We start from the raw sequence: 25554 nt of genomic DNA on the forward strand, positions 1-25554 counted from the left end.
ACCTGGGTGGTCCCAGTCATTCCTTAGCAATGGGTGACTTCATCTTCAGTGAGTCACTTGAGCAAAGGAGAAATATTTGAGGAAAAGCTTTTATAAAAGGTCCCTAGAAAAAAGAAAAGGCTTGCAACAATTATCTCAAAAATAAACTTTTATTTAAGATAAATGTACAGGTCATTAGGAAAAGAAAAATGTTTATCTACAAATCAGCAGGACTTGATGTGTTCCAACATGTGCCTTTATAATTCTGAGGATCCTGAGTATAATAATTTAGTTGTATGCATTGGACTCTTTAGGCCTTATATGTTCTTAAATCACATTTTAGTATCAAGTGTAACATTTTAAAAGGGTGAGATAGTTTTCTCAAAGCCAATCATTTTGTTCAAGTTTCTTCCTTGTGCATGGTTATAAATTGAGAAATACCCAGGTCTTAGGATATATTCTAGAATATCTAAGATCCAATTCTGGATTTACAATATTACTGTTCAGTTGAAAAGCCGGAGTTCTTCCTACTTTCTTGAGCATGTCTCTCCCTATATGAGAGTCTCAGAAATTAAGATTTACTGTGCTTTTGCTTATTTCCTCCCAACATGTTACATACAGGAATGATGTTACCTGCTTATAAATTCCTTTAGGGAATCTTTATCATTTTTTTTTGCAGTTTAATAATCTACTTTTCCTTCTCTTAGATGACCAAGGACAATAATTCTGGAATGTCTAGCATCATGAAGGCATAACTCTTATTTTGTGCTGTCCTTACATAGTAAGACTAGCTTGATTATTTCCATATGCTACCATTATTAGGAAGGGCATCTGCAATACCCAAGAACCTGCTGAAACATCTGAAAATCAGTAGAAAAAATCTCAGAAAACACAACGTGACATCCAGCTTAACCTTCACTAGTACAGCATCTTCTTCTGATAGGAGCTGGCAGTAAGCTCAGAGGGTACAGAATCTCACACTGTATCCTCAGCTTTCACATCTGTAAAATGGAGATAATACTTGCCTATCAGGGTTATTGTGAAGATACAATATAAGACACGAGAACATTTATTTAGCACAATGTTAAGCAATTGTTAAGAACTTAAGGGTGATTTAAAGCATGTTAGTTGCCATCTAAATATTTGTCTCTATGCCCTAAGCAGAAAATCAAAAGATTGAGGCAGATATATTCCAGCCATGATTTTAAGGTACGAATCACATACTTCTATAAGACTTCTTACCTATACAAGGTATTATTGCTACCTAAATTTCAGACTCAGATCTCATTAGAAAGTTGTAAAGGAGAACACTTAGGTCAGGGTCAAATGAAGGTTACCCTCAGTGGGTAAAGTAACCTGTAACTCTTGGTGGCTAAGTCACTCAGCAGTTTCTAGACTGTGCTATACAGCACACAGAGGCCCAACACTGAGCATGCATAGACTCAGCAGTGATGTTTTCCCTGCACATACTAAATGCCACACACTGTGCTGGGTCTTTGAGTACATCTCTCTTAATCTTTACTGTGTCACAGTGAAATTGTTTCTCTCATCTCCATTTTACCATGAGGCTTAGTAACTTGCCTGAGCTGCCATGAACAAGACCCACACAAGATCATGTGCTTCCTGCTCCTAATTAGAACCACCTGGTCTCTATCTGACCGTTCCTTTGAACATAGTGAGGAAGGAAACCATTTTGAGATGCCACAGGATGATCTGAGGAGCTCAAACTCTCTACCTTCAGCCTGTCTTACTCCTGCCTCAGTGTCCATGTATGGAAGGAGATTTACAGACGCACTCTGAATCCGTGGCCCCACTCATTCCTGTTTCTCAGATGACCAGGCCCCAAAATACCAATAAACTCGGGATGGGCTTTTTCCATGGAACCCCGAACTTCACATCTAGGACATCAATACTAAGTTACATTTAGCTTTTCACATGTAGAGATAGATGTGGATAAGATAAATACAAACACGAATGATTCTCCTTCACATGAAACTATTTTGAACTAGAAACTGCCATGATGGATTTGGAAGAAATTAGTAAAAACAAAAAACAAAAACCCTACAAACCATTGTTTCATCTTTCAGTTAATTCCCTATACTTAAAAGCAAAATGACTTTGAAGAATTTTTCTATTTCTATGTATCTTAGAAATCCTTCAGTTTAGGTCTATAATATGGACTGAAACATAGATTATACAGTTCTCAGATTTCCCAAAGAATGAGTCTAAAACGCTAGATTATGAAATGAAAGGACTCAAATTTAGAAATCAAGATTGGAATAATTTTTGTTTTTGAACCTTAGTTATCAAGAGAATCTGTGAGGTTTCTTCAAGTTTTGTCATCATTATAAGGAAAGAGTGTAGCTTTCATTTGGGTTTTAAACAACAAACTAAGAAAGATTTCGCTAAGTAAGAATTGCAGAAAATCACTTCTGTTAACTACATGATACAACAGAAACCTTGACAGAATCTTTTGGTTTGGGATAGTTTGTCTTACCTTGCTACATGTTCTTAACTAGAGTAAGAGCTTTAAATATCCCGTAGCTATGCTATTTTAAAACCTGACTTCAGCCGGGCATGGTGGCGCACGCTTGTAATCCTCACGCTTGGGAGGCAGAGACAGGAGGATCGCGCAGGTTCGAAGTCAGCCGCGCTGGCCTAAGAGACCCTGTTTCCAAATTAAAAAGTATAAAAAATAGGTCTGGGAGTGTAGCCCAGAGGTAGAAGGGCTTCCAGGAACCCCAGTACCACCAAAACAACAACAACAACAACAAACCCTGACTCCTTATTTTTTGAGAGGGGCTATCTGCTATCTGACTTCCAAAGCTATAAAGGCACAGAAGCAAGGAACAAAATCGAAGCCTCAATTTTATTTACTTGTATTCATCAAAAAGTAAGAGGTCAGAAATGATACCAAGGCTTCAAATAGTTTGTGAGGATGTTTTAAGGGAACTATATCAACTAGGACTACTTCTTCCAAATATTTAGCCAGCATGCAAAGGTCACTGAAAAATTTGGACCTGGAGATTTGGCAAGATTCCTTGCCGGACATGGTGGTGCACGCTTGTAAATCCCAGTACTTGGGAGGCTGAGACAGGAGGATTGTGCAGGTTCGAAGCCAGCATTAGCTACTTAGTGAGGCTCTCAGGAACTTAGTGAGACCCTGTTTCCAAATAAAATATAAAATAGGTCTAGGAGTGTAGCCAGAGGTAGAAAGCCTCTGGGTTCCATCCCCAGTACCACATACACACACAAAAAAATTCTTTACCAGGGGCCAAAAATCTTTCCTTTGTACCAATTCCTAAGGCCTCTGGAGTACCCACTTTCAGTCACTTCATGTGGAAAGCTCATCTAATTGCTAATATTCTCCATTAGTATTGATAAGCTTCATATTGTGCCTCTTAATTTTTTAACATTAAACTCTAGAGGCACAATTAACATATACAACATATCTCCTAGGATTCTTAAGATCTTGTTTGAGTGATAAACTCTAGAGCTCTAATTCCTCATGAACTATTATTACATGTTGAAGTGGCTAGCAGTCTAGCCATATAACTATTCTTGTCTCAATAGATATATTTGTTTTGTTTTTTAAAAGTAAATTTGTACCTCTTAAGGTACAATCGATTTTTGCTGAGGACAAGGCTCAAAAAGTGAGATGTCTTAAGAGTCTTTTGGGGGTTAAAAACTGGTACCTAGAATATGAAAGAACACACTAGGGATTGAAATACTTAAGAATATGATAGACAATAATGTTTTACTTGCAAAGCTAAAGCTATGGCTTTGAGCCTTAAAGTTGATTAATATTATGTATCCTTATAATAGGAGAAAGTATGGGTATCACTGAGCTTCTAAAAAAAAATTGGTAGCGCTCCAATTAAAAAACCAGTGACTTTTGTATCCCAGTAGGATCAAAGCACCAAAGAAATGGCATTTAGAGTTTAGAGATGATGAATTTCTAACCTACTCACCGAACAGGCACTTTTAGTCACTTCCTATCACCTGACCAAATTTGGTATGTTCACCGTTCATTGTGATGACTGTTAGATTAAGAAACAGGTGGGCAGCAAACAGTCCCATCTTAATGATTATAGCCTTTGCCTTCTGTATGCTGGACCTCCACATCTCTCACAAAATAAAGGTCCAAGCCTGTTTTTTTTTCTTTCATCCATTTGATCAAAATCACAAGGAAGTGTCCACAAGATGACAGAATCCACTTCTCTTTCATCTAGAATTGTTGATCTCCTTGTCTAAGGCAAAAGAATAACAAAATTATTATATTCCATATGCAAATGAAATATGAGTCATCCACCAATCCTTTTAGCATCTTCTCTTCATCCTCTTGGGGTTGCACTAGCTTTTTAATCCAGAGGGATCACCGCACCTGCTGTAATTGCTCCTCATTCCCATTGAACACCGAGCGTCCTCTTCGAAGTGCTTCGGGCTTCAGGCTTTGCATAGTCCTTTGCTTCAAGGCATCTTGAGACTCAAGGGGAAGGAAGTGAAGATCAGCCTGATGGGAAACTCCCTAAACTCCCCCATGGAACTTTTTCTTCTTCTTCTCAACTCTTTATCCACTTTCATACAAAAAGTTCCAGAAATGGCCCATAGATAGTATCTGTCCTATGCATCAAAGCTGACAGTTTTGAAGATATTACAATTACATTCCCCATGAAGTCACACTAGGTCAGTGGTTTTAATTTACTTCAGTATCACTGGAAGGGTTTGTGAAAACTTGGATTCCTGGGTCCTACCCCCAGAGATTCTGATTCAGTAAGTCTAGAGTGGGGCCTAAGAATTTATATTTCTACTAAATTCCCAGGTAACACAGATGCTGATGTTCTTAGGACCACACTGAGAAACACCATTTTAGGCTGTTCAAGAATGATGCTGCCTGTTATCCTCCCTAGCCATCTTCATGGTAAGAGTGCCGACTTTAACAGGAAGAAAGCTCATCCCTACGCCTAAGAAGACCCTTGTCCTTGACTTAAATATAATGACAGCACATGAAAATAGAGACTTAAATATGAAGCAGGAGAATTCATAGAAGTTTTAGCACATGTTTCTAGATCAGGCAGCAGATTAATGAAAAAAAAAAGAACTCTTCCATAAGCAAAAAAAAAAAAAAAAAAAAATTGGAGGAGAATATGTTAAATGGCACCTCATTCTTTAGCTAGTACCTGATTGTAAGTGAACCTAGCCCAATCATAGGTTTAGTTAGATATTATCAAGAGCTATAGCCCATATATTTAGTTAGACTGCTTGGTATTACTCAGGCTGTTGATAGCAGATCATCTTAGAGGAATAGGCACAAACCATGGTTAAGCTGCATTGTTTAATTTTTCAGCACTTGAAAAAAATGTACAGTAGTTTGAACACTCAGTCTTTGCAAACCTCCATTGAGGTCAAAGATCTCATTCATACGTACAAAATTAGTTTACAAATTTTTTGGCAATTTCATCTTAGTAACCCGTTTTATCCTATTGCCATTGTCCCAACCATTGAAAAAAGTTTACATTAATTTACATAGAAATATTTTCAAAGTGCTTAAGAATAGTGATTGTTCTCTGGGATATTTACAGATGGCCTATACAATGTATGTACAGGTGGTATACACTATAGCACAAGTTTCATTTCTGGAATATGGCTTTCTAGGGAAAGTGCATATTTGGCCAGAGGCGGCAATACTGTCTAGTAATTCAAGGGTTACAGATACTTGGTAACCACATCCAAAGCTGAAGTAGAATGTGGAAAAGAATATTTACAAAAGGAATATAAAAATGGTCAAGTACACAAGCTTGATCCACGCAGATATCTTGACGATCTTCCAGATGGGAGGAAGAGACTTCAGCTGCTGGCTTGGTTACCGTTCCGAAGTGGGATACTATTGGTTTAGACCCCAAAGGTCAAGACTTGTCTCAGAAGTCAAGCTAGATCATCATCTGTGCTTACAACTGATATCTGTGGAAAAGAAAAAGTTGAGAATGAGCTTGGTGGTCGTTGGAGAGACCATTGGATCATAGGTCTCTCTCTTGGAGTGACTGGTATAGACTCCAGTCTCTAAAATAGGTTTTGCTTTTGAGTTGGTTATTCAAAGACCCAGAGTGCTTAGGAGGGAAGTCAGATATAAAACAAGATTGCATTATAGCATGCATGCATTTAAGTTGAATTTAACTCCCAATCTGAAAATCTGAAATCTGAAATGCTCTAAAATCTGAAACTTTCAGAGCATCAACATGCTATCACAAGTAGAAAATTCCACACTTGATTTCCTATAATGGGTTGCAGTCAAAACACACAGACACACACATTAAAAATATTGTACAAGCCGGGTGTGGTGGCACACGCTTGTAATCCCAGCATTCGGGAGGCTAAGACTGGAGGATCGCAGTTCGCGGACAGCCTCAGCTATTTAGTGAGGCCCTCTGCAACTTGGTGAGACCCTGTTTCAAAATAAAGAATAAAAAATAGGACAGGGGTAATAGCTCAGAGGTCAAATGCCCCTGGGTTCCATCCCCAGACTTGCAAAAAAATATACATTTTGTACAAAATTACCTTTATGTGCATACATTGTACATAAAACATAAATAGATCATGGGGTTCAAATGTGTAAAAATATTCCCCAATCCAAAAGAAATCAAAATTCAAAATACTTCTAGTCTCAAATATTTTGGGTAAGGGATAACCTGTATCCATTTTGTAGAGCGTGACAATAGTGTGACTGATTGTCCCTGTTCTACTTAGTGATTGTAAACATTAGAGAAAATGTGAGAAGACACATATGTGCCAGGAATTGACCATTGTTTCATCAGAGAATGCGAGAGGGGAGTACTTAGCATATGTTTTGTTCAGCCTGTTCCCTACATGAAGGCCAAATACTCATTTGATTTTTCATCTAGAGAACAAGTCTTGCTGAAAAAAAAGTGAGTTAATGCTTGTTGGAGTGGGAGCCTTTTCTGAGTATAGTGTTTATTACTTTTGACTAAGTGAATCTTACCTAATACACTGGCTTTATGCCAACTCCCCTCTATAATCCCTATGTGTGCTATGCTGACCTTTATGCATCTAGTAGGCAAGGGACTTAATAGTTCAAAAAGGAGCTACTTGGTATGTGCTAATATTTATACGTCACTTCCATGACCAAAAATATCTCAAATGACCGAGTGATGACCTTCAATTGACCTACTTGACATGCTGTGTGGGTGAGATATGTATTGACTGACTGATTTACATTCTAACAAGCTTGACTGTCTAATAGCCAGTAGTAGATGAAGTGTTTGGAGACTCTAGGATCCTAAGGGTCCTTCTGAGCCCGGGTAGCCACATCTCGAGTTAGTGGTCTCCTTTCCAAAAAGTCTCACTTCGAGCCATGGTATGTAAAGATACAAGGCTGACTTACTGCTGGGTATGTGTGTCCAACAGAAGCACTGTGTCTACCAATGTCTATTGAGAGGTCCTCTTCGGTGGTCTTCAAGTACACAGGATTGTCGAAGTTCATGCTTTTCATGTTCTTATGTTGCCAGTTCCGCCACATCAAGTAGCCTCCTACTGCCGCCATCACTAAGAGCACTGAGAAAAGTCAGAGGGGGCTAGATGAGGCCATGTTGCAGAATATATACAAAGGGGAGTGCTTGGGGATCCATGGCAACTGGCATTAATATAAGGTTCATATTTTAGGAAGCTGGGATAACTTGAATTTGGAATATAACAGACAGGCACTTGAAATGCGTCGTGCTCAGTGGTTAGAGCTGAGCTAGCACCATTCATCCATGAAAATGTGGAGTCCTGGGACCCACCCCCGGGCCTCCTGAATTAAAATTGCAGAAGTTTTAGGGGCTCCTGGTGTGTTAGGTAATATTGGAATCCAGTCATTTAAGACAAAGTCCATTAAAGCAAAGTGCCTTAGAATTCACGTATCTGAAAACTGCTTTAGGGTCCTTTTGAACATTTAACATCCTTAACTACTATTAACTTATCTTCTACAAGTCCCACCTCTCCTCAAGAAAGCACTTAAGCTTTTGTGCATCTTCTCTTCATGAAGCATTATACATGTTTTAAAGGGAATGGGACAGAATTTTTCTTAATGGAACTTATTGGAAATGAGGATGAGCCAGGCTAATGACTCTTACTTAGAAAAGAACACCTTCCTTGGACTTGGTGAACATTCATCACTGCCTGTTACTATGCTAAGGACAGCACTGAAGAGAAGATATGGACTATTCATGTAGCATGTGGTAAATGTAACTCAGATTCTAGCCACTATGAGAAGGTGGCTCCAGATGAACTAGAAATGTCTAACTGGTGTCTAAGAAGTTCAACATGTGGAGGGAATCTACTTACAGAGAGGAAGGATGGCCCAGGCAGCCGAAGTTCCTTTTGGGGGAATACTGACCTCTGATACTGCTGTTGTTACATTGATCCCTAAAGGGGAATAAAAGGAGTCAGTTTACATGGATCTGAATTTAGATTTTAAAATGTACCAATCAGATGGAAAGCCTCATACCCTTGCACCAAATATTGATATTTAGTATCTACCACAATTGTATACCAGGAGCAACTCTGGCCTAGAGGAATTGAGTCACATGCCATAGAGCCATTTCACTAACAGTTCTATAACAGAACCCTTGGTAAGTCTAGGATATGCAGGTCTTCGGAGCTGAAATGTAGGTTATCAGTCAGGGGTAGAACTAGTAGTTAAAAGCTGCATTAATTATTCCTGCTATAAAGAATGTGGCTGTTAGTTGAGATTAACAGTTTGCAGTACTGGACTAAATACCTCCAGGAACTAGTCCACTCGTTGGTGGAATTTCTGTTGTGTTGGTGTCTTTTGTCTCACTATAAGCCACAGTAGTTGTAGTACCTGGATTATAAAAACCAAGAACCTTGTTAATGCCAAAGTTCATGAGTGGCTAGATTTAGTCCAGACACATCATGCGAAAGGTTACTGAAACACCAGGCGAAATAGACCAACCACTGCTGAACTATGCTGCACAGTAGATATGTCCAAATGGAAAGAGACAGCAGTCTTTATGCAAGAACAGAGGCACGTGAGAATTTTGGCAGAACAGCCAGCATTTGAGATGTGAAAATTCAAAAAGATGCACTGCCACACTTAACACTTCTGATTGATATCCCTGGCTCCAGCAAGTTAAGAGAAACGTGCTCAAGATGCTCCGGTGTACCAAAAGTACAAGACTGTCCTGCAACTACTTTCTAAATAAGCTGAGCTAGTCCATCATGCTCCAGAATTAGGCTAATGAAACCTCATCATATGAGTTCAATGTTCATAACAAGTACTTTAAATTTGTTACTTAAAAGCCAAGAACAGAAGGTTAAAATGCCAGTCCAGTTTAAGCTAGTATCACCCACAGAGGCCACAGAGTTTCTTGTAACCACAATTTGCCTTTAGAATAATTGCAATCTGCTCTTTATGGAGGAAAATGGTAAGAGTAAGACTTTATCTACAAATTGGCTAGCTCAGTGCTCTTATGGGGCTAACAAGTACCAATTAGTATAAAGTACACTGACACTTTAGTCACCTATAATGTTAAAATGGGTTACAAGTCAGTTCTGAAAATTTGACATAAACATCTGGCATGCAACATCTGGCATGCAGGTGGGTTCTCCAGTCTCATCTAAGAGTTAGCTAAAGCACGGTTCTTAAAATCGAGGCCAGTTGTTATAGTGAGTGTCATATATTGCCTGCTGTATGTCCTGTTTGTGGTTGAAATGCAAAGAGCCTTACTTTGGCACCCTCGCCCATTTTCCTCTAGATTGTACCCATTGGGACAGGAACAGGTATACTTTGGAGAGTGATCATTGATCTGTGGTGCTGGCAAGCATAGGTATTCACATCCTCCATTCTCCATATCTTCTTCACACCAGTTTGTACCTAGTCAGAAGAGAAAATCTCCTTTAAAACAGGCAGTCCAATCTCTGCTTCTATAAAGCCTTTTGTTTCCATGGAGCTTAAACTTGTCTACTCTGTCAAACCTTCAAGTGGGATGATTATTAATGAAGAGTAGGTATCAAAATGCTGGGAGCATGATGTCTTCAACAGATGAGTGTCTGGGGAGGAGCCAAAGAAATGAAGTGAGGGGACTGTATTGGCTGACTGGCTGGCTGGCTATCTATCACCCATTTATCTATCTATCTATCTATCTATCTATCTTTCATCTTGAGGTGTTGGGGATGGAACCCAGGACACTGAATGTGCTAGGAATATCCTGAGCTCTCACTATTCATTCAAGGCTTAGGATAAAGTCTCAGGAGAAAGAGAGCATGTCTTCCTGGCTTCATCTTGACTTGCTCCTACAAAATGGAAAGGAATACAGCTGTAGGAAGTCTTGAGGATTTCATTTAGATAGACCAGCTGAGTGTTTTGAGCAGGAGAAAATAAGAGCAGATGTGTATGAGTATTTGCACAGCCCTATATAAGATGTAACACAGTGGGAAGATAGGTAGTATGGATTGAATGACATTTTTCCCTAGAATTTATATGCTGGAGTTCTAATTCTTGGTACCTCAATATTTTGAGGCAGGGTTTTTACAGAGGTAATCAAGTTAAAATGAAATCATTAGGGTGGTCCCTAGTCCATCATGACTGGTGCCCTTTTTAGAAGAGGAAATTTGGACAGAAGCATGTAAAAAAGGTAGATTGTATAAACAGCTACAGGGAGAAGGTGGCCATCTATCCATCAGCCAAGGAGAGGGCTCTGGGACAGAGCTTTCCCTCACAGTCTTCAGGAGGAATCAACCCTTCTAGCACATTGATTCTGAACTTCTAGCTCCCAAATCTTCAAGAGAACACACTTCTGTTGTTCTGTGTATTCCATTTGTAGCTCTTTGCTACAGAAACCCTAAAAAACTAAGAGTAGAGAAACTGTAACACAGAAGCTATGGTAGAGGCTGGAGCAACATGCTTTACAAAAGTGTCTGAAGGACAAAGGGGTATGGGAGAAATGGAAATAAAGGCTCTGGCACTGAGGGTTGAACACAAGATAACAGCTGAGGCTCTTAAGCCATTTCACTAATGTGGCAGAAATAAGATAACAAGCATCTAGTGTGAAGAGTTTGAGGATACCAAAGGGCAAAATTCTATTTTAAAGAGAGTTGAATTGCTAAGGAGTTACTGATACCTCATAGGTTCTGGGTCAAGCTACTGCCTTAAAAGTGGTCAATAAGGGCTGTGTTTCTCTATGTTACCTGATGGCTGCACGAGTTCGTGGTAGACAATGATGTCTTGGGCATCATTAAGATTGTTGACTAGAGTAGCCAACTCTGAGCCAGTGAATTTATTAGCCCCATAGACAGCTTCATTTTCTCCATCTATCCAGTAGACACGATCCTAAAAAAGAGTTCCCACAATTAGCATGTACTCCCAGGCTTGAACACAAGTCAATTATCTAAGGTCATCATTAGTTACTGGCCATTTAATGGACCAAGGCAATTGAAATCTGCTCTGAGACATTAGATATAAAATCGTAAGAGAAGCAAGATCAGGTTTCTCGAAGTGCTTTGAGGAATTAGTGTCTAAATTGTACCAGGTTTTAAGTGAAAGCAATTTTTCAAGTTGTCTTGTATTCTTCCCTCCTTCCTCTCTGTCTGTTCTTTCTCTTCAAAGTGCTATAGTGACTGAATGGTAGAAACTTAGGTATGAAACACACATCTTACCTCAAATATTGTTAGTGCAAGAGGATGAGCCAGGAACTCCAAAGACTTCAGTACTATCCGACGGTCTTGACCATTCAAGTCCACACTAGATAGCATGTGCAACTTGGAATCAAGCCAATAGAGACGGCTTTTTATAAGGTCTAGGTAGCAAAAGAATTGCATTATATGATAAACCATTGATGCTCTGGCCTTCCTATATGGTATCTGAGGAAGTTAATATTCTACTTTCATCGTTTCTTCTACAGAGGTTGATTTTTGTGTGTGCGGTACTAGGGGTGGGACCCAGGGGCATTCTACCTTCAGGCTATACCCCCAGCCCTATTTTATTTCATTTTTTATTTAGAAACAGGGTCTTACTAGGGTGATGAAAGCCTCACTGAAGTTGCTGAGGCTGGTCACGAACCTGTGATCCTCCTGTCTTAGCCTCCCAAGTACTGGGATTTACAATCATGCCTCACCACGCCCAGCTTAGCAGAGGTTCTTAATAGGGGTCCCACAATCTTTATGAAGCTGCACACAGAATCTGCATCTACATTCACTTTGGGCAACCAGTGGAGATATCCAAGATTCACAAAGTTACAGACAAGAAATGCAGCATATTATAAAGTGTTTAAAAGGCTAGGACTTTATTTTTCCCCCAATGAGGCACAATAAAACTGTTGTAATAATGCAGTTTTTGAAATGCTAAGGCACCTGTGTCTATAGTATTCAGTATCAGAATCCCCAAGACCCAAGATTCACTGAATCTGTGTTACATATTAGGACAGATAACAAGCTAGTCATCATGAAGAATGTAATTTATGAAGTCCACCAATTATACTTGTGTTGTTCAGTTTTATCATCCAAAGTTCCTGCTATACAAGCAACTATAAAAGTGATATGCTATAGTAAGAAAATTGACGATGGAGATGAATTAAAAACTACCAAGACAGTTAAATTGGTGAGCAAGAAGGAAGAACAGACATACCAAGTGTAATTCCATTAGGCCACTGGATATCTACGGTCACCAGGGGACGCCTATCAAATCCATTCATTCCTGCTTTCTCTATTTTAGCAGGTTCACCCCAGTCTGACCAGTAGACAAAGCTGGAAAAAAGCAAAGAAAAAATAAGCCTCAGTGGTTTAAAAGGAAGAAAGTTGTATCTTTTTTTATGGTTTTACTAGTGAATTATAATTATACATCATAGTGAGGTTCAAAGTGATACAAACATGCATGCACACAGCACTTTCTTCTGTATCCTGCCCCACTTTCCCCCACCCTCCCCGTACATGTTAGTGAGACTGGTAGTGATACCCTCATATGTGGACCTGGTGTTATTTGAATGTTGCCTTTATCATTTCTCCTTTTTTCTATCCTATTCTCCTATTTCCAACCCCCTTCCACTATTTTAATGGTTTCTTATCCTCATTTATCTAAAGTCCTTATGTTTCTAATTTCTCCCTAGCTCTCACATATGAAAGCATGCAACTCTTAACTTTATGAAACTGGCTGATCTCACTAAGAATTATAATATTTAGTCCTATCCATTTTATTATAAGTTACATAATTTTTTCTCTGTAGGGCTAAGTAAAATTCTAATATATATATATATATATATATATATATATATATATATATATATATCACATTTCCTGTATCTATTCATCTGTTGATGGATACCTAAGTTGGCATTGTGCGTTGTGCCATTATAAACTTGTATATTCGTATATCACTATAGTATTCTGACTTTATCTCTTTTGGAAAGATACTGAGAAGGGGTGTGGCTGAGTCATATGGAGGTTCCATCCTTAATCTTTTGAGGAACCTTCATAGTAATCTCCATGGTGGTTGAATTTATTTACAATTCCACTGACAGGATATAAGAAGCTGTATTTCCCTACTTCCTTTCAAGCATTTACCATCATTTGTGTTTTTGATGATTACCATTCTAACTGGAGTTAGATGAAAACTCAGTGTATTTTTGATTTGCACCTTGAGTGCTAATGATGATGAGCATTTTTTCATATATTTATTAGCCAACTGTATTTCTTCTTTTGAGAAGTATCTATTCAGTTCAATTGCCCATTTTTATCAGTTTTTCTTTTTTGGTGTTAAGTTTTTTAAGTTCTTTATATATTCTAGATATTAATCTTCTATCAGAGGAATAGCTGGCATAGATTTTTCTCCCACTCTGGAGGCTCTTTCTTTAAACTCTTGATTATTTCCTTTGTTGCACAGGTTTTTCACTGGAGCCATTACATTTATTGATTCACTACTTTTATTTCCTGAACTTTAGGGGTTTTATTGAGGAAGTTCCTAGCAGTGCCTAGATAATGAAGAGTTAATTCTATGTTTTCTTCTAGTAAAGTTGTATCTTGGAACAAAAGAGTAAACAGAAAACTCTATGGACTTATTCTTTAGAGACAGACAGCAACACTTCAGGGTCTAACTTATGTTACAGGTAAACATAATTTAATAATTATAATTTAATTTAAAAATCCACAGCTCATTGTTAGCTGTTTTAATATGTATCAGTTTGATATTTAAATTTCAGCTCAAAATATAAAGCCACAAGGCTATATATTTCCTTTATAAATATCAAATTCTATCAGAGGGTTAAAATAAGGATATCCTGTTGGGCGTGATGGTGCATGACTGTAATTCCAGCATTCGGGAGGCTGAGACTGGAGGATCGCGGATCGTGGACAGCCTCAGCTACTTAGTGAGGTCTTTTGCCACTCAGTGAGAACCTATTTCAAAAATAAAAAAAATATAAAATAGGTCTGGGAGTGTATCCCAGAGGTAGAAAGGTTTCCAGGAACCCCAGTACCACCAAATATAAATAAATAAATAATAAATTAAATTAAATAAAAACAAAAAGACTAAAAAATAGGGCTAGGATGTAGCTTGCAGGTGCAATGCCCCTGAATTCCATCCCTAGTATAGCAAAAAAAAAAAAAGGATATCCTTTAAGTTTTATAGCAGGAGCCAGCTAATTGTGTTCTCATGATACTTCATGGAGTTAGTTGTAGTTACTAAAGCCTCACTTCGTAAGCTGCCTGTCTCATTACTTAATATAAATTTAGAGAAACCGCTCAGTGAAATGTTTCTAGGAAGGTATTTATTTCAATTGAATTTCTGAACAACTTGAACTTTTAAATGAAAACAAAGTGGTAATCGAAATCCCAGCATTTCATACTAGTATATACATTTGATCACCCAAAACTACCCTAGCAAAGTACTCAGACAAAAAAGATCATTTGGATAAAATCTGGGTGGACTTAAGGATTCAGACACAGATTTAGTGTATATAACACATCAAACCAGAAGCATGGATTTATTAATTCCCGCAAGCAGTCACATACATGGGAGTCAGACAGGGAGGACTTGCCATGTATAGGGGGCCATCCCAAGGTCACTCCACTGTGGCATGTGAACTAGATAATTTTGTTTCTGATCACTCTCAGGATGGATGAGGATAGCTCCTGACCTATGCAGATGGCATCCAAAATGGTACATGATTGCAAGCACAATACGAACCCAGACAACGGGTCCACGGCTATGGAGGCGGGCTCTCTCAAGTCGGAGTTAAACAGGAATTTCCTCTTGGCTCCGTCTAGGGTAGCTACTGAAATAGTCTTAGAAGCCGCATCAGTCCAGTAGATGGTCTTGTACACCCAATCAACAGCAATGGCTGCAGGATTATAGACATTGTCGATCATTTTAACATGTCTACCAACCTTGTCATCAATTGAGGCACTGAAACAGAATAGGTCACAAGAAATTTAAAAGTATGTCACCATTAGAGCCTAGAGAATGAATGGACTTTCTGCTTATAAAATGGTCAAGAACTTTATTTTGATAGGTCTCTGGTAGCACCATAGCTCATCACTCAAGTTATTCAACTGTGATGCTAAATCAATAATACTATAGGTTATCTAGTTTCTGATATATATGTATGCTATATACAAGCACAAAATTCTAGGTGAAGCTATTTGTTTCAGTAGCCATCATCTGAGTTTCTACAGTTACAATTATGAAAAGGCTGCTAATACCGTCTCTAGTTATAGCACGATGAATAGTTCTCAGTGGAGAAAGGAGAGAAAATATGAGAAATTAAGATGTCATGTGCTACCGTTTTACAGCTGTAGCCACCGCTTATTATACAGACAGTGGTTAGTTTCCAATTAAGAAAAACAGCTAAGAATCAGTGTTGGATTTAATACTCCCAGGTAATTAGATGCTAGACTGGAGCAAGAGGCAAAAGAAACCCCTAAAAACCTTCCCGGAGTCCAAGTGCCAGTGACTTATGCTTAGACACAGGGATGGAAAGAAAAGTTACCTGAAGATGGCCTTCTGACTTAGATCAGCCCAGAACAGCTTCTGAGCAGCAATATCAGCGTCGAGGGCCACAGTGTTTCTCAGCTGTTCAACTAGTTGTATGTATTCTTTCCGCTCTAAGCCAATCTTCCTGATGTCTCTTCGATTAGTGAAGATGAGACTTGGCTCTTTACCTGCAAGACAGGAATTAAGAAGACTTAGCTTGGCTGTAAAAGGTAAGGTCCTTCTAAGTTACCTTCTTTCAGCAGAGGAGCACTTAACAAAGCATAGGTAGTGCTGAACACCCTGGATTTCCTGCCCCAGGGGCCTGCAAGTGTTTCCCACTGTTTAGAAAAGCAGTCCTGGGGTTACAATGTTCAACAATAGGGCAGCCGATGAGCAAGTTGCTTAATTTGAAATTGTACTAGGTTTCAGGAGCAGAAAGTAAGCAAATCTCCATGTATGCAAAAGGAATGACCAAGGCAGATGTGTAGATGATCTACTGTTTAACCTATCCTAGTGCACTAGGAGTTTAATAGCATTGCTCTCAAGTACTACAAAATTTCATACTTAGTCTGACTGTTGCAGTCACTGGCTGTACCTTTTATAAGCACTTACTCATAAAGGTACCAGAGCAACACCAGTCCAAGTCCATTTACCTACTGCCTTGCACACGCCAGTGGCAAGATCCATTTGATAGCCACGACTACATTCACACTTGTAACCGCCTTTTAAGTTGATACAAATTTGACTGCAGATTCCCGGATTTTGGCATTCGTCAATATCTAGGAGGGAAATTAGAATTAGTCTTGCTGTTCCTATACCTTACTAGAAGTACACTGCCCTTTTCCATCTTCCCCGGGGGCTGGGTTTTCTTCTCCAACTCACCGCCACAGGTTTTCCTATCTATCAGTTCAAACCCAGCTGCACAGTCACATTCGTAGCCTATAACTAGGTCTTTGCAGATATGGGAACATCCACCGTTATTTAGCAAGCATTCATTGACATCTGGAATAAAAAGGTAGTAGTCATTTGGCAACTTATGCTCAATTGATATTTGTCTTAAAACATTTTATTATTTTTTAATTTCTTTTGGTGGTACTGGGGGTGGAACCCAGAGGCTTTCTACCTCTAGCCTATACTCCCAGACCTATTTTATAATTTACTTGGAAACACGGTCTCACTCAGTTGCTGAGATCCTCACTAAGTAGCTGAGGCTGGCTTCCCACCTGTGCGATCCTCCTGTCTCAGCCTCCCAAGTGCGGGATTACAAGCGTGCACCACCACGCCTGGCTGTCTTATAACATTTTAAATTTTTAAATCTTTGTGATAACTTATCAAGTTGGCCTGGCAAAACCCAAAGGCTTTTCTAAGACTTAATTATTTGTTTCAAAGATGTGCATCTTAGGGTGGATAGGGAGACTAGTAAACCCTGTCTCCTTGGCAAGTTACCAGTTAAACAGCATTTAGCCAAGTTTCTCTATTGCTGACCAGTTATCTTTAAGGAAGTAAAACTATGATGAGGTTACATGATGACCTACTGTGTGTCCAGGCAGATTGCATCACTGCCTAGATTTTTCAAGTCATAAAATTTTACTCTTAAGCCTAATAGTTAGGTTAGATTTTAGTTCATTAAAAGCATAACCAGTCATCATGCACGGTCCAAACAGCATTAGTGACTGTGGACTGAGTTAAGTTTCTCCCTCTGTCCCCAAGTAAGCCCTTTACTTACGACATTCTTTCAGGGGCTCGTCACTCCAATCCCTGCAGTCCTGCTCCTGGTTACACACTTTGCTGATATCTATGCATTCCCCGCTTCTGCACTTGAATTTCCCTGGGCCCAGGCACTGATTGACTACAAAGAGAAACATAAAAGAGAGGTTCCATTAGCAGATCTGATCTGAGCAGCCCCTTGCCTAACCAATGCACAAAGACCCTCACCATTTTTGCAGTTGACTTCATCGGAGCCATCGACACAGTCTCGGATGCCGTTACACTGCCTGCTGCCATGGATGCAGCTACCATCCTCACATTCAAACTGGTCAGGCCGGCAGGTTCTGGAAGCTACAAAGGGAGGGGACGCCATGATAGCTATGACACTTTCATGAAGCTACAAAAGCAGGGGACACCAGTTTGGGAGGGGACGCCAGCCAAACTGACATGGCAGGGAACCGAATGTGTCATGCTGATGAGAAACTACTTACGACAGTTGACCTCATCGCTGCCATCCTTGCAGTCTGGGTCCCCATCACATCGCCACTTCTTGTGGACGCACTCGCCGGAGCCACATTGGATCTCGCTGGCTGGGCACTTGGTGTGTATCACTGGCTGGCGGCCACACTGCTCAAGGGACTCATCTGACTGGTCCGAGCAGTCTGCGTCATCGTCGCATACCCAGCTGATGGGGATGCAGGAGGAGGTGCTGCACTGGAACTCATGGGTGCCGCAGGTGGGAGGGGCACAGTTGAATTCATCGCTGCCATCGTTACAGTCATCCTGGCCATTGCACACAAAGTTCCTGGAGATGCAGCGGCCACTGGAGCAGGTGAACTCATCGGTGCTACACGTTATGTTGCCTGGGAGGAGAGAAGATTCCCATCAAAAGTGCTTCGGCCTTGGTTTTTTATATGACTCTTTTTCTCAAAAATAAAACAAAACAAAACAAAAATGGATCTTTGATCATTACTTTTAGCTTCCTAGCTTAACTTAAAAGCTGTAGTGGAGTTATCTCAGGAACATGTTCTTGAAGTACAAAGGAACAGTCTCAGCATGTTAAAAAAAATGCAGGCACGTCATGAATAAGAAAAGAAATAAAGTACCAGGAAAATAATCGAAGATGAGAAATTAATTTGAGAAGAGAAATACAATTGACTCTTAAAGGAACAGTAATGAATAACTGAAACTGAAGGGATTTCATTTTGGAAGGCAGAGACTAAGTTATACCTAAATTGACACACTGTGTCTAGCCAGATTGCATCACTAGCTGAGAATATCACATACAGGCCATGGAATACACTAAACAATAAGACATTATTACCAAAAAAGAAGCAAGCCATATGTTATTGTAGTAGTATACACAGTTCCTTCCTTTTTGGTCCTTTAATTGAAGATCAAGAATAACAAGTCTTAAACACTTTCACTTTTTAAAAGTCACTTCTAGGGCTAGAATCACAATCTAGCCACCATGTATTTTAATAATGATAAGCTAATCGTATTAGCCAGTTTGTACTTTGATATAAATTCCTGCCAAACACATTAAGGTTATAATTGGATGGTGATTGGAATGGAGACCATGACTCTCTTGGGAAGCAAAGTCTAGATTTATGAGGGAAATTTACACTTGGCAGCCCCAGGGCTCACCAATGCATGAAGTTGAATTCTAGGCTTGAACACTAAAACTCATTGGACTAGGTGCAGCGGTTTCTACCTCAAGAGGTGACTTCTACACACAAGACTGGTGTTTCAACTGCAAGGGCCCTGAGCTCTCTGGGACCTGACTGTGTGAGAAGGCCACACTTGTTACACTTGGGAGCTGGAGGTTGTAGAAGCTTATAAAAAGGGCGGTAGCTTTATAGAACACTCAAAGTAATGTTTGTTCAACCTAGAGATTTTCCCAGGGCCTCACCTTTAACATGTAGCTTTTTATTGCAGAGTTTCCCAGAAGAAAAGGTAAAATAATAGAAAACAGTGAAATAGGAATTGTGACAGAAGACAAAGTTTGGGTAGACTTTTCTTTAGGCGTCTGTTAACCACATGTTCATTCATGCTTCACTGCTAGTTTAACTTTGGGAAGGGTCATAGTAGAATCTAGCTTGGGGATAAGGAGTGCTTATATACTAATCAAGTAATTTATTCTGATAAGCCAATCTAGTTAAGACCTAGGAACGTGTTTGCTGGCCCTGTTCACCTTCTAGTTTTATTGAGCTTGGGCAGTTCATGAATTACAGTCAAAATGGAGACAAAAGCCCTTACAATTGCTGCTTCACTGAGCTACAGTTAAATCTAACTGCCCCCATAGGACTCACCTTCCTATCTCTATTTGCCTAAAAGAAACTACAAGCAATGGTCAGTGGCCATGAGAAGGTCTTTCGGAGTGTCAGGGCAGTTAGGAAGGGCTAGCATCGAGCAGATAGCAGAAGCACTGAAAAGTGAGGCCATGCTACTGGATCTTCACACCTATGTTAGCATCCCTTGCCCACCCTGCTTGGAGGAAAGGGGTCTTTGGGAGATGCCTCTCCACACTGATCTTCTTACCACAGTTTTCTTCATCTTCTCCACTGTCACAATCACTTTCACCATCACATCTCCAGGACACTGGGATACACTGAGTGGAACGGGCGCCACAGCTGATTTCATTTATGCGGCATGTTCTCATATCTGTTGATGATATACAGTCTCAAAAGAGCCTCAGAACTGATCGTGCAAAGCTGCTGCTCCTGTGCTGCCTACAAGTGTCACACCTGCAACTAGCTGAGGCTTGGGCAGATCCTTTGCCAGTTCCATTCCTTAGAAGCCATGCCAACCAAGGCCACCTGGCAGAGTACCTGAAAGCCTTGAGCATGTCACTGCTTCAAGGTCCCATGGCGTGCTCAGCTCTGGCTTTTGTTTTACTTGGCACATTTATGTTGATTGGCTGACCTGCTGCTAGATTATTATGTATCTGTTGGATAACAAGTGGGCACACCAGGCATTGCCACCTAAACCCAACTCCATTATAGACCAGATGGGCCAACACCTATGAAATCTCCCAATGCCTAGGTCCCTTGATAGGCCTCCTTCGAAACTTCTTTTAGATTTACATCTTTCAGAAATATGCCCTACGCCTTGATTTTACTAGTCATCTGCCACTAAAACTTGGGTCTGAATCTTTATAAAACTTGTCTTGAGCCGGGCATGGTGGTGCATGCTTGTAATCCCAGCATTTGGGAGGCTGAGGCAGGAGGATCATGGTTCATGAACAGCCTCAGCTACTTAGGCCCTCTGCAACTCAGTGAAACCCTGTTTCATAATAAAGAATAAAAAATAGGGTTGAAGGTGTTGCTCTGCTTGGAGGTAGAATGTCCCTATGTTCCATCCCCAGTACTGAAAACAAACAAAAAACAAAAACAAAAAAACCTTGTCTTGAACTCTGAGGTCTTTCCCTGATCTGCCTTAACTAATATTATAATTATTCCCTTAATTTCTTGCCTAGAAAATTGAAAGTTTCTGCTTTTAGGCCTAGACTTTGCTCATGTTAATCCTTTTTCCTATGTCAGCAGGCCTCTACAGCTTTACGATGACTTCTAAGAGTTCCTTCATCTTGACATTCCAATGATTCAAATTTGTTCCAAACCATCATCTTCTTTGGTCTTAGACTTTTCCCCTGCAGTATCAGCCTACAGACAGAGATATACATTTGCATACCTATGAAGTATCTTTCATTTAAGAACAAGTTGTCAGATCCCTGCTTTAGTAACTATAGGTTAAATATTTTTAAAAAGAAATCACAAACTCATCCTTTCACTAGACTCCTTACCCCTTTATTACAGATTTTTTCCATAGCATAAAAAACTGTGCATCTTAAGGTTTATACCTGGCCATTGGGGAGCCCTCACATCTTCCAGGACCACAGTTTCTTCTGCTCAGAGTCATTATTATCAAGCATTTAAAAATCTATGCACCTAGTCAAGGAGTTGTTAATCAAATCTGCTCCCTTCAGTTTTAAATATTCAATAGTGAAGCTACCCAAGAGAATGTCAGTCTTGTTAGACCAGGGAGAACTTTCTTTAATGGAGACTATGAATAACTTGTCTGACCTCGGAGTCAATTGACCTAAACTTTAAGGCAGGCAAAAAAAAAAAAAAAAAAAAAAATGAACACCACATAGTAGATTAAGCATTACTTAGCACTATGAGACACAGAACAGCTTGGAAAAGTTCAGTCCAAATCAAGTCACACTCACGGCACTGCTCTGGGCTTTCATCAGAACCATCTTCACAGTCGGGATCCCCATCGCACTGCCATCGGTTGGGAACACACTGGCCATTGTTGCACACAAAGTCAGACTCAGCACATGTCTTCTTCACTACAAAAGTTTATTCATGGGGTTAAAATTGAAGTCACTAACCCAAGACGCTCATCTTTGTACTAGGGCTAATTTGTGTTATGTTTTTCCCTAAAGTAAAGCCAAGTCAATTGACACTCAACTGCCAACATCCAGGACAACTTTAGAAAACTCATTCAGTGGGCAGCTCCTGAAGCCAAGAAAAAACGATTGTCCATTGTCATTACAACCCAGGACCCCTTACAATGAACTTTTTGCCCGTTTATAACATTGACATCAAGTAAGTTAAATTCTCTTCATGCATTTCTTCCAAGTCATTCACATATTTCCTAAGTGTCTTAATCCAAGTCTATTTTCTGTTGCTCTAACACAATACCTGAGATAATTTGTAAAGGAAGAAAATTTATTTTGGCTAGAGGGTGAGAAGGCTATGAAGACGGTGCTGGTATCTGCTTAGTTTCTGATCAGGGCCTTGTTCTATGCCAGGACATTGACAGAAAGATGAGAGGGAAAGTGGGAATATTTGACACAGGGGTAGCCTTGTTTATAATAATCACACTCTCAGTAACTAATCCAGTGCAAGAAGAGCTCTATTCTTTCATCATGATCTAATCACTTTTTAAACACCCTACCACATCTCAGCACCATTATATTGGAAATTAATTTTCAGCATGAGTTTCCAAAGAGACAAACCACAACAATTCAAATAATCTGTTGCATGACTGAAACACTGGGCAATTGTTTGCTATGGATTGAATATGTGTGTCCTCCCCATATTTATAGGTTGAAATACTAATACCTAACGTGATAGTATGAGAAGGAGGAGTGGGTAGCAATTAGGTCATGAGAAGGAAGTCTTCATGAATGAAATTAGTGCCTTATAAAAAACATAATTAGCCAGGCATGGGTGGCGCATGCTTGTAATCCCAGCATTTGGGAGGCTGAAACAGGAGGATCATGGTTCGCAGACAGCCTAAGCTACTTAGTGAGGCCTTTGCAATTCAGTGAGACTCTGTTTCAAAATAAAGAATAAAAAATAGAGATGGAAGTGTAGCTCAGAGGTAGACTTCCCCTGGATTCTATCCTCAGTACAGCAAATACATACACACACACACACACACACACACACAAATATAAAAAGAACATGATTGTAATCACAGTACTTGAGAAGGTGAGACAGGAGGATCTCAGGTTCAAGGCCAGACTTGGCAATTTAGCAAGATCCTATTTCAAAATACAAAGAGATTGCAGTGTAGCTCAGATGTAGAATGCCTTTCATTCAGTCAATCTCTAGTACCAGAAAACAACAGCAAAAAAAAAAAAAAAAAAAAAAAAAGAATGATGGCTTGCTTTCTCTGTCTTCCACCATATGAAAAGACAATCATGAAGTCACCTTCTCCAGACACTAGATTTGCCAGCACCTTGATCTTGGACTTCCCAGCTCCCAAATCTATGAGTAGTAAATTTCTGTTACTTAAGCCACTCAGCATATGGTATTTTTGTTATAGCAATTTGAAGCAAGACACCAGTCTAGGATATCTCTTGATAATACATGCATTTAGTGTAAAGATAGAAGGTGAAGCCCCAGTATTGAATATCGTCACCCTTCTTGATCTACTGGAAAAAAGGTACTTACCCAGTAGAAATGGGAGAAAACTTAAAGACAGTTAGATAGGACTTAAAGGCAGTCCTGGATAGTGGTCCTATCTAGAATTCAAGGGAGAGAAGATTTTAGCTCTTCCAGCCAAAGGATTGTCTAACATCTACTGGCTACAAGTCAATGAAGCAGCCACTAATAATACTCATAACTCACTGCTAGCATTATAGCAACCTATGGCAGGGATTCAGTTCTACCAATTCTTCCTTGGCAGATCTTTTCTTCAGTACTTGTGAAATATGATTTGTTGTCCAAGGGGACACTGTTAATCATAACAGGAAAATAAGCATAGATAAGGGTTGTCCTAGGCAAACCAGGCATCTTGATCACCTAATTCAAAGAAGTCATAGAGAATGGAAGAATCTTAATAAAGTAGCCAGACAAAATACCCTAAACTTATCCTTCCTTTTTAACACTATATTCTTTCCTTGCCTATGCAACTATACTTCTTACTTTAATTTTCATTTAAAAACATACCTTTTTAACAACTATGCTGTGCTTGCAACTCAGATACAAGTCCACAATTTACTGGAAATGTAAAAGAGACCACTTCAATCAGGAGTTTAAGCTAAGCAGAGGTCTCAGAGTTTAGGGGTTACTCTTGGGCCATTCTAGTTTAGCCTTAGCTATTGTGAAGTTGGGCCATAGTGATTTTAGTCAATTTCTAACATTCAAGATGGGTTGATGAATTATGATGATCGATTATTCATCTCCTTGAGTTATATACAGCCAAGGAAACAAGAAAGGCCATTCTAGAGATCCACAGCTGCTGCTTTTTCCTTACTCCTTTTTTTGTTCTAGGGATTGAACCTAGGGGCATTCTACCTCCATGTTACACCCCAAGTCATCCCCAGCCCTATTTTACTTTTTTATTTTGAAACAGAAACAGGGTGTCATTACATTGCTAACAGACCTTGTTAAGTTGCTAAGGCTAGCCTCGAACTTATGATCATCCTGTCTTGGCCTCCCAAGTACTGGTATTAGAGGCATGTACCACCATGCCCGGCACCCCCAGTCCTTTTTATGTTTAATTTTCTTAAACTTTTTTTATTGGTGCATTGTAGTCATACATCTTAATGGAGTGCAAGATGGTAGAGGCATACATGCACACTTCACCCAGTTAGCTTTTATCCAATTCCCGCCCCATTCCGTCCCCCTCCCTTCTTCTCATGTTTGGCTTAATGGTTGACTTTGATATGTTTGTTAATGTACATCATGAACATTAGAGAATTTCCCTGTTCCCCCCCTCCCATCCCGTCAGTTAGGTCACCTTATTTGCTCATCTATAGTATATCCTTCTTTGTCAAGAGTTCCTCCTATGATCCATTTCTCCCTGGCTTTCATATATTAGGGAGGGCATCCAATTTCTTATTTTTTGTGACTGACTAATCTCACTTAGCATAATGTTCTCCAGTTCCACCCATTTCCAAGTTATTAAAACTGGCCTCAAACCCACAAACCTCCTGTCTCAGCCTCCCAAGTACTGTATCATACCTGTTTTTAAAATCACCTTAATATACAAACCCCAGGGTTAACACATTAAGTGCTATCCGAGGCCCATGTTTTCCACAGAATGGAGGAAGAGGCCAGTCTTCAAGGTTAGTTGCTACCATTCAACCTGCAGTAATTTTCAGAGGCTTTAAAAAACAAAATAGGGGAATGGTCCTAAAAAAGACACGATTTTAAGAAGTAGAAAATGTCATAATGATATGAAAGACTGGCTGTGTAACAAAGCATATGAGCAAAGATAAATAGGGATCAACAAATTGTTACAGAGTTCATCTCTTTCTATCTGAGTATAGACTGAGAAGGCAAAGAAAGATAGTTAACTCTACCTTGAGATAAGGATAAAAATTTAGGTGTTCCCCAGGGGAAGAGAACTGGCATTTTTATACTTAGGGC

The 25554-nt window shown here is 39.6% G+C and overlaps 1 protein-coding gene across 4 annotated transcripts in view; it reads right to left on the reverse strand.

The window, feature by feature from the left end:
• Positions 1-5904: 5904 nt before the first annotated feature.
• The window catches only part of VLDLR (very low density lipoprotein receptor), a gene marked incomplete at both ends in the record, with an annotated part of 39225 nt that continues 19575 nt past the window's right edge, over positions 5905-25554 (reverse strand). Inside the window, 17 exons of one of the 4 annotated variants that reach the window (XM_080708745.1) lie at positions 5905-5940; positions 7379-7548; positions 8320-8400; positions 8756-8839; positions 9725-9871; positions 11185-11326; positions 11653-11792; positions 12620-12738; positions 15173-15391; positions 15975-16146; positions 16612-16737; positions 16841-16960; positions 17685-17807; positions 17894-18016; positions 18157-18528; positions 20207-20329; positions 21894-22016. In XM_080708745.1, the coding sequence (XP_080564871.1) occupies positions 5905-5940; positions 7379-7548; positions 8320-8400; positions 8756-8839; positions 9725-9871; positions 11185-11326; positions 11653-11792; positions 12620-12738; positions 15173-15391; positions 15975-16146; positions 16612-16737; positions 16841-16960; positions 17685-17807; positions 17894-18016; positions 18157-18528; positions 20207-20329; positions 21894-22016 (2420 nt within the window). The remainder of the gene's footprint in view (positions 5941-7378; positions 7549-8319; positions 8401-8755; positions 8840-9724; positions 9872-11184; positions 11327-11652; positions 11793-12619; positions 12739-15172; positions 15392-15974; positions 16147-16611; positions 16738-16840; positions 16961-17684; positions 17808-17893; positions 18017-18156; positions 18529-20206; positions 20330-21893; positions 22017-25554) is intronic. The other 3 variants (XM_080708747.1, XM_080708746.1, XM_080708748.1) reach the window with 3 other exon arrangements.

This window comes from Muscardinus avellanarius (genome assembly GCF_963383645.1).
Source record: "Muscardinus avellanarius genome assembly, chromosome: 13".
Classification (NCBI taxonomy): domain Eukaryota; kingdom Metazoa; phylum Chordata; class Mammalia; order Rodentia; family Gliridae; genus Muscardinus; species Muscardinus avellanarius.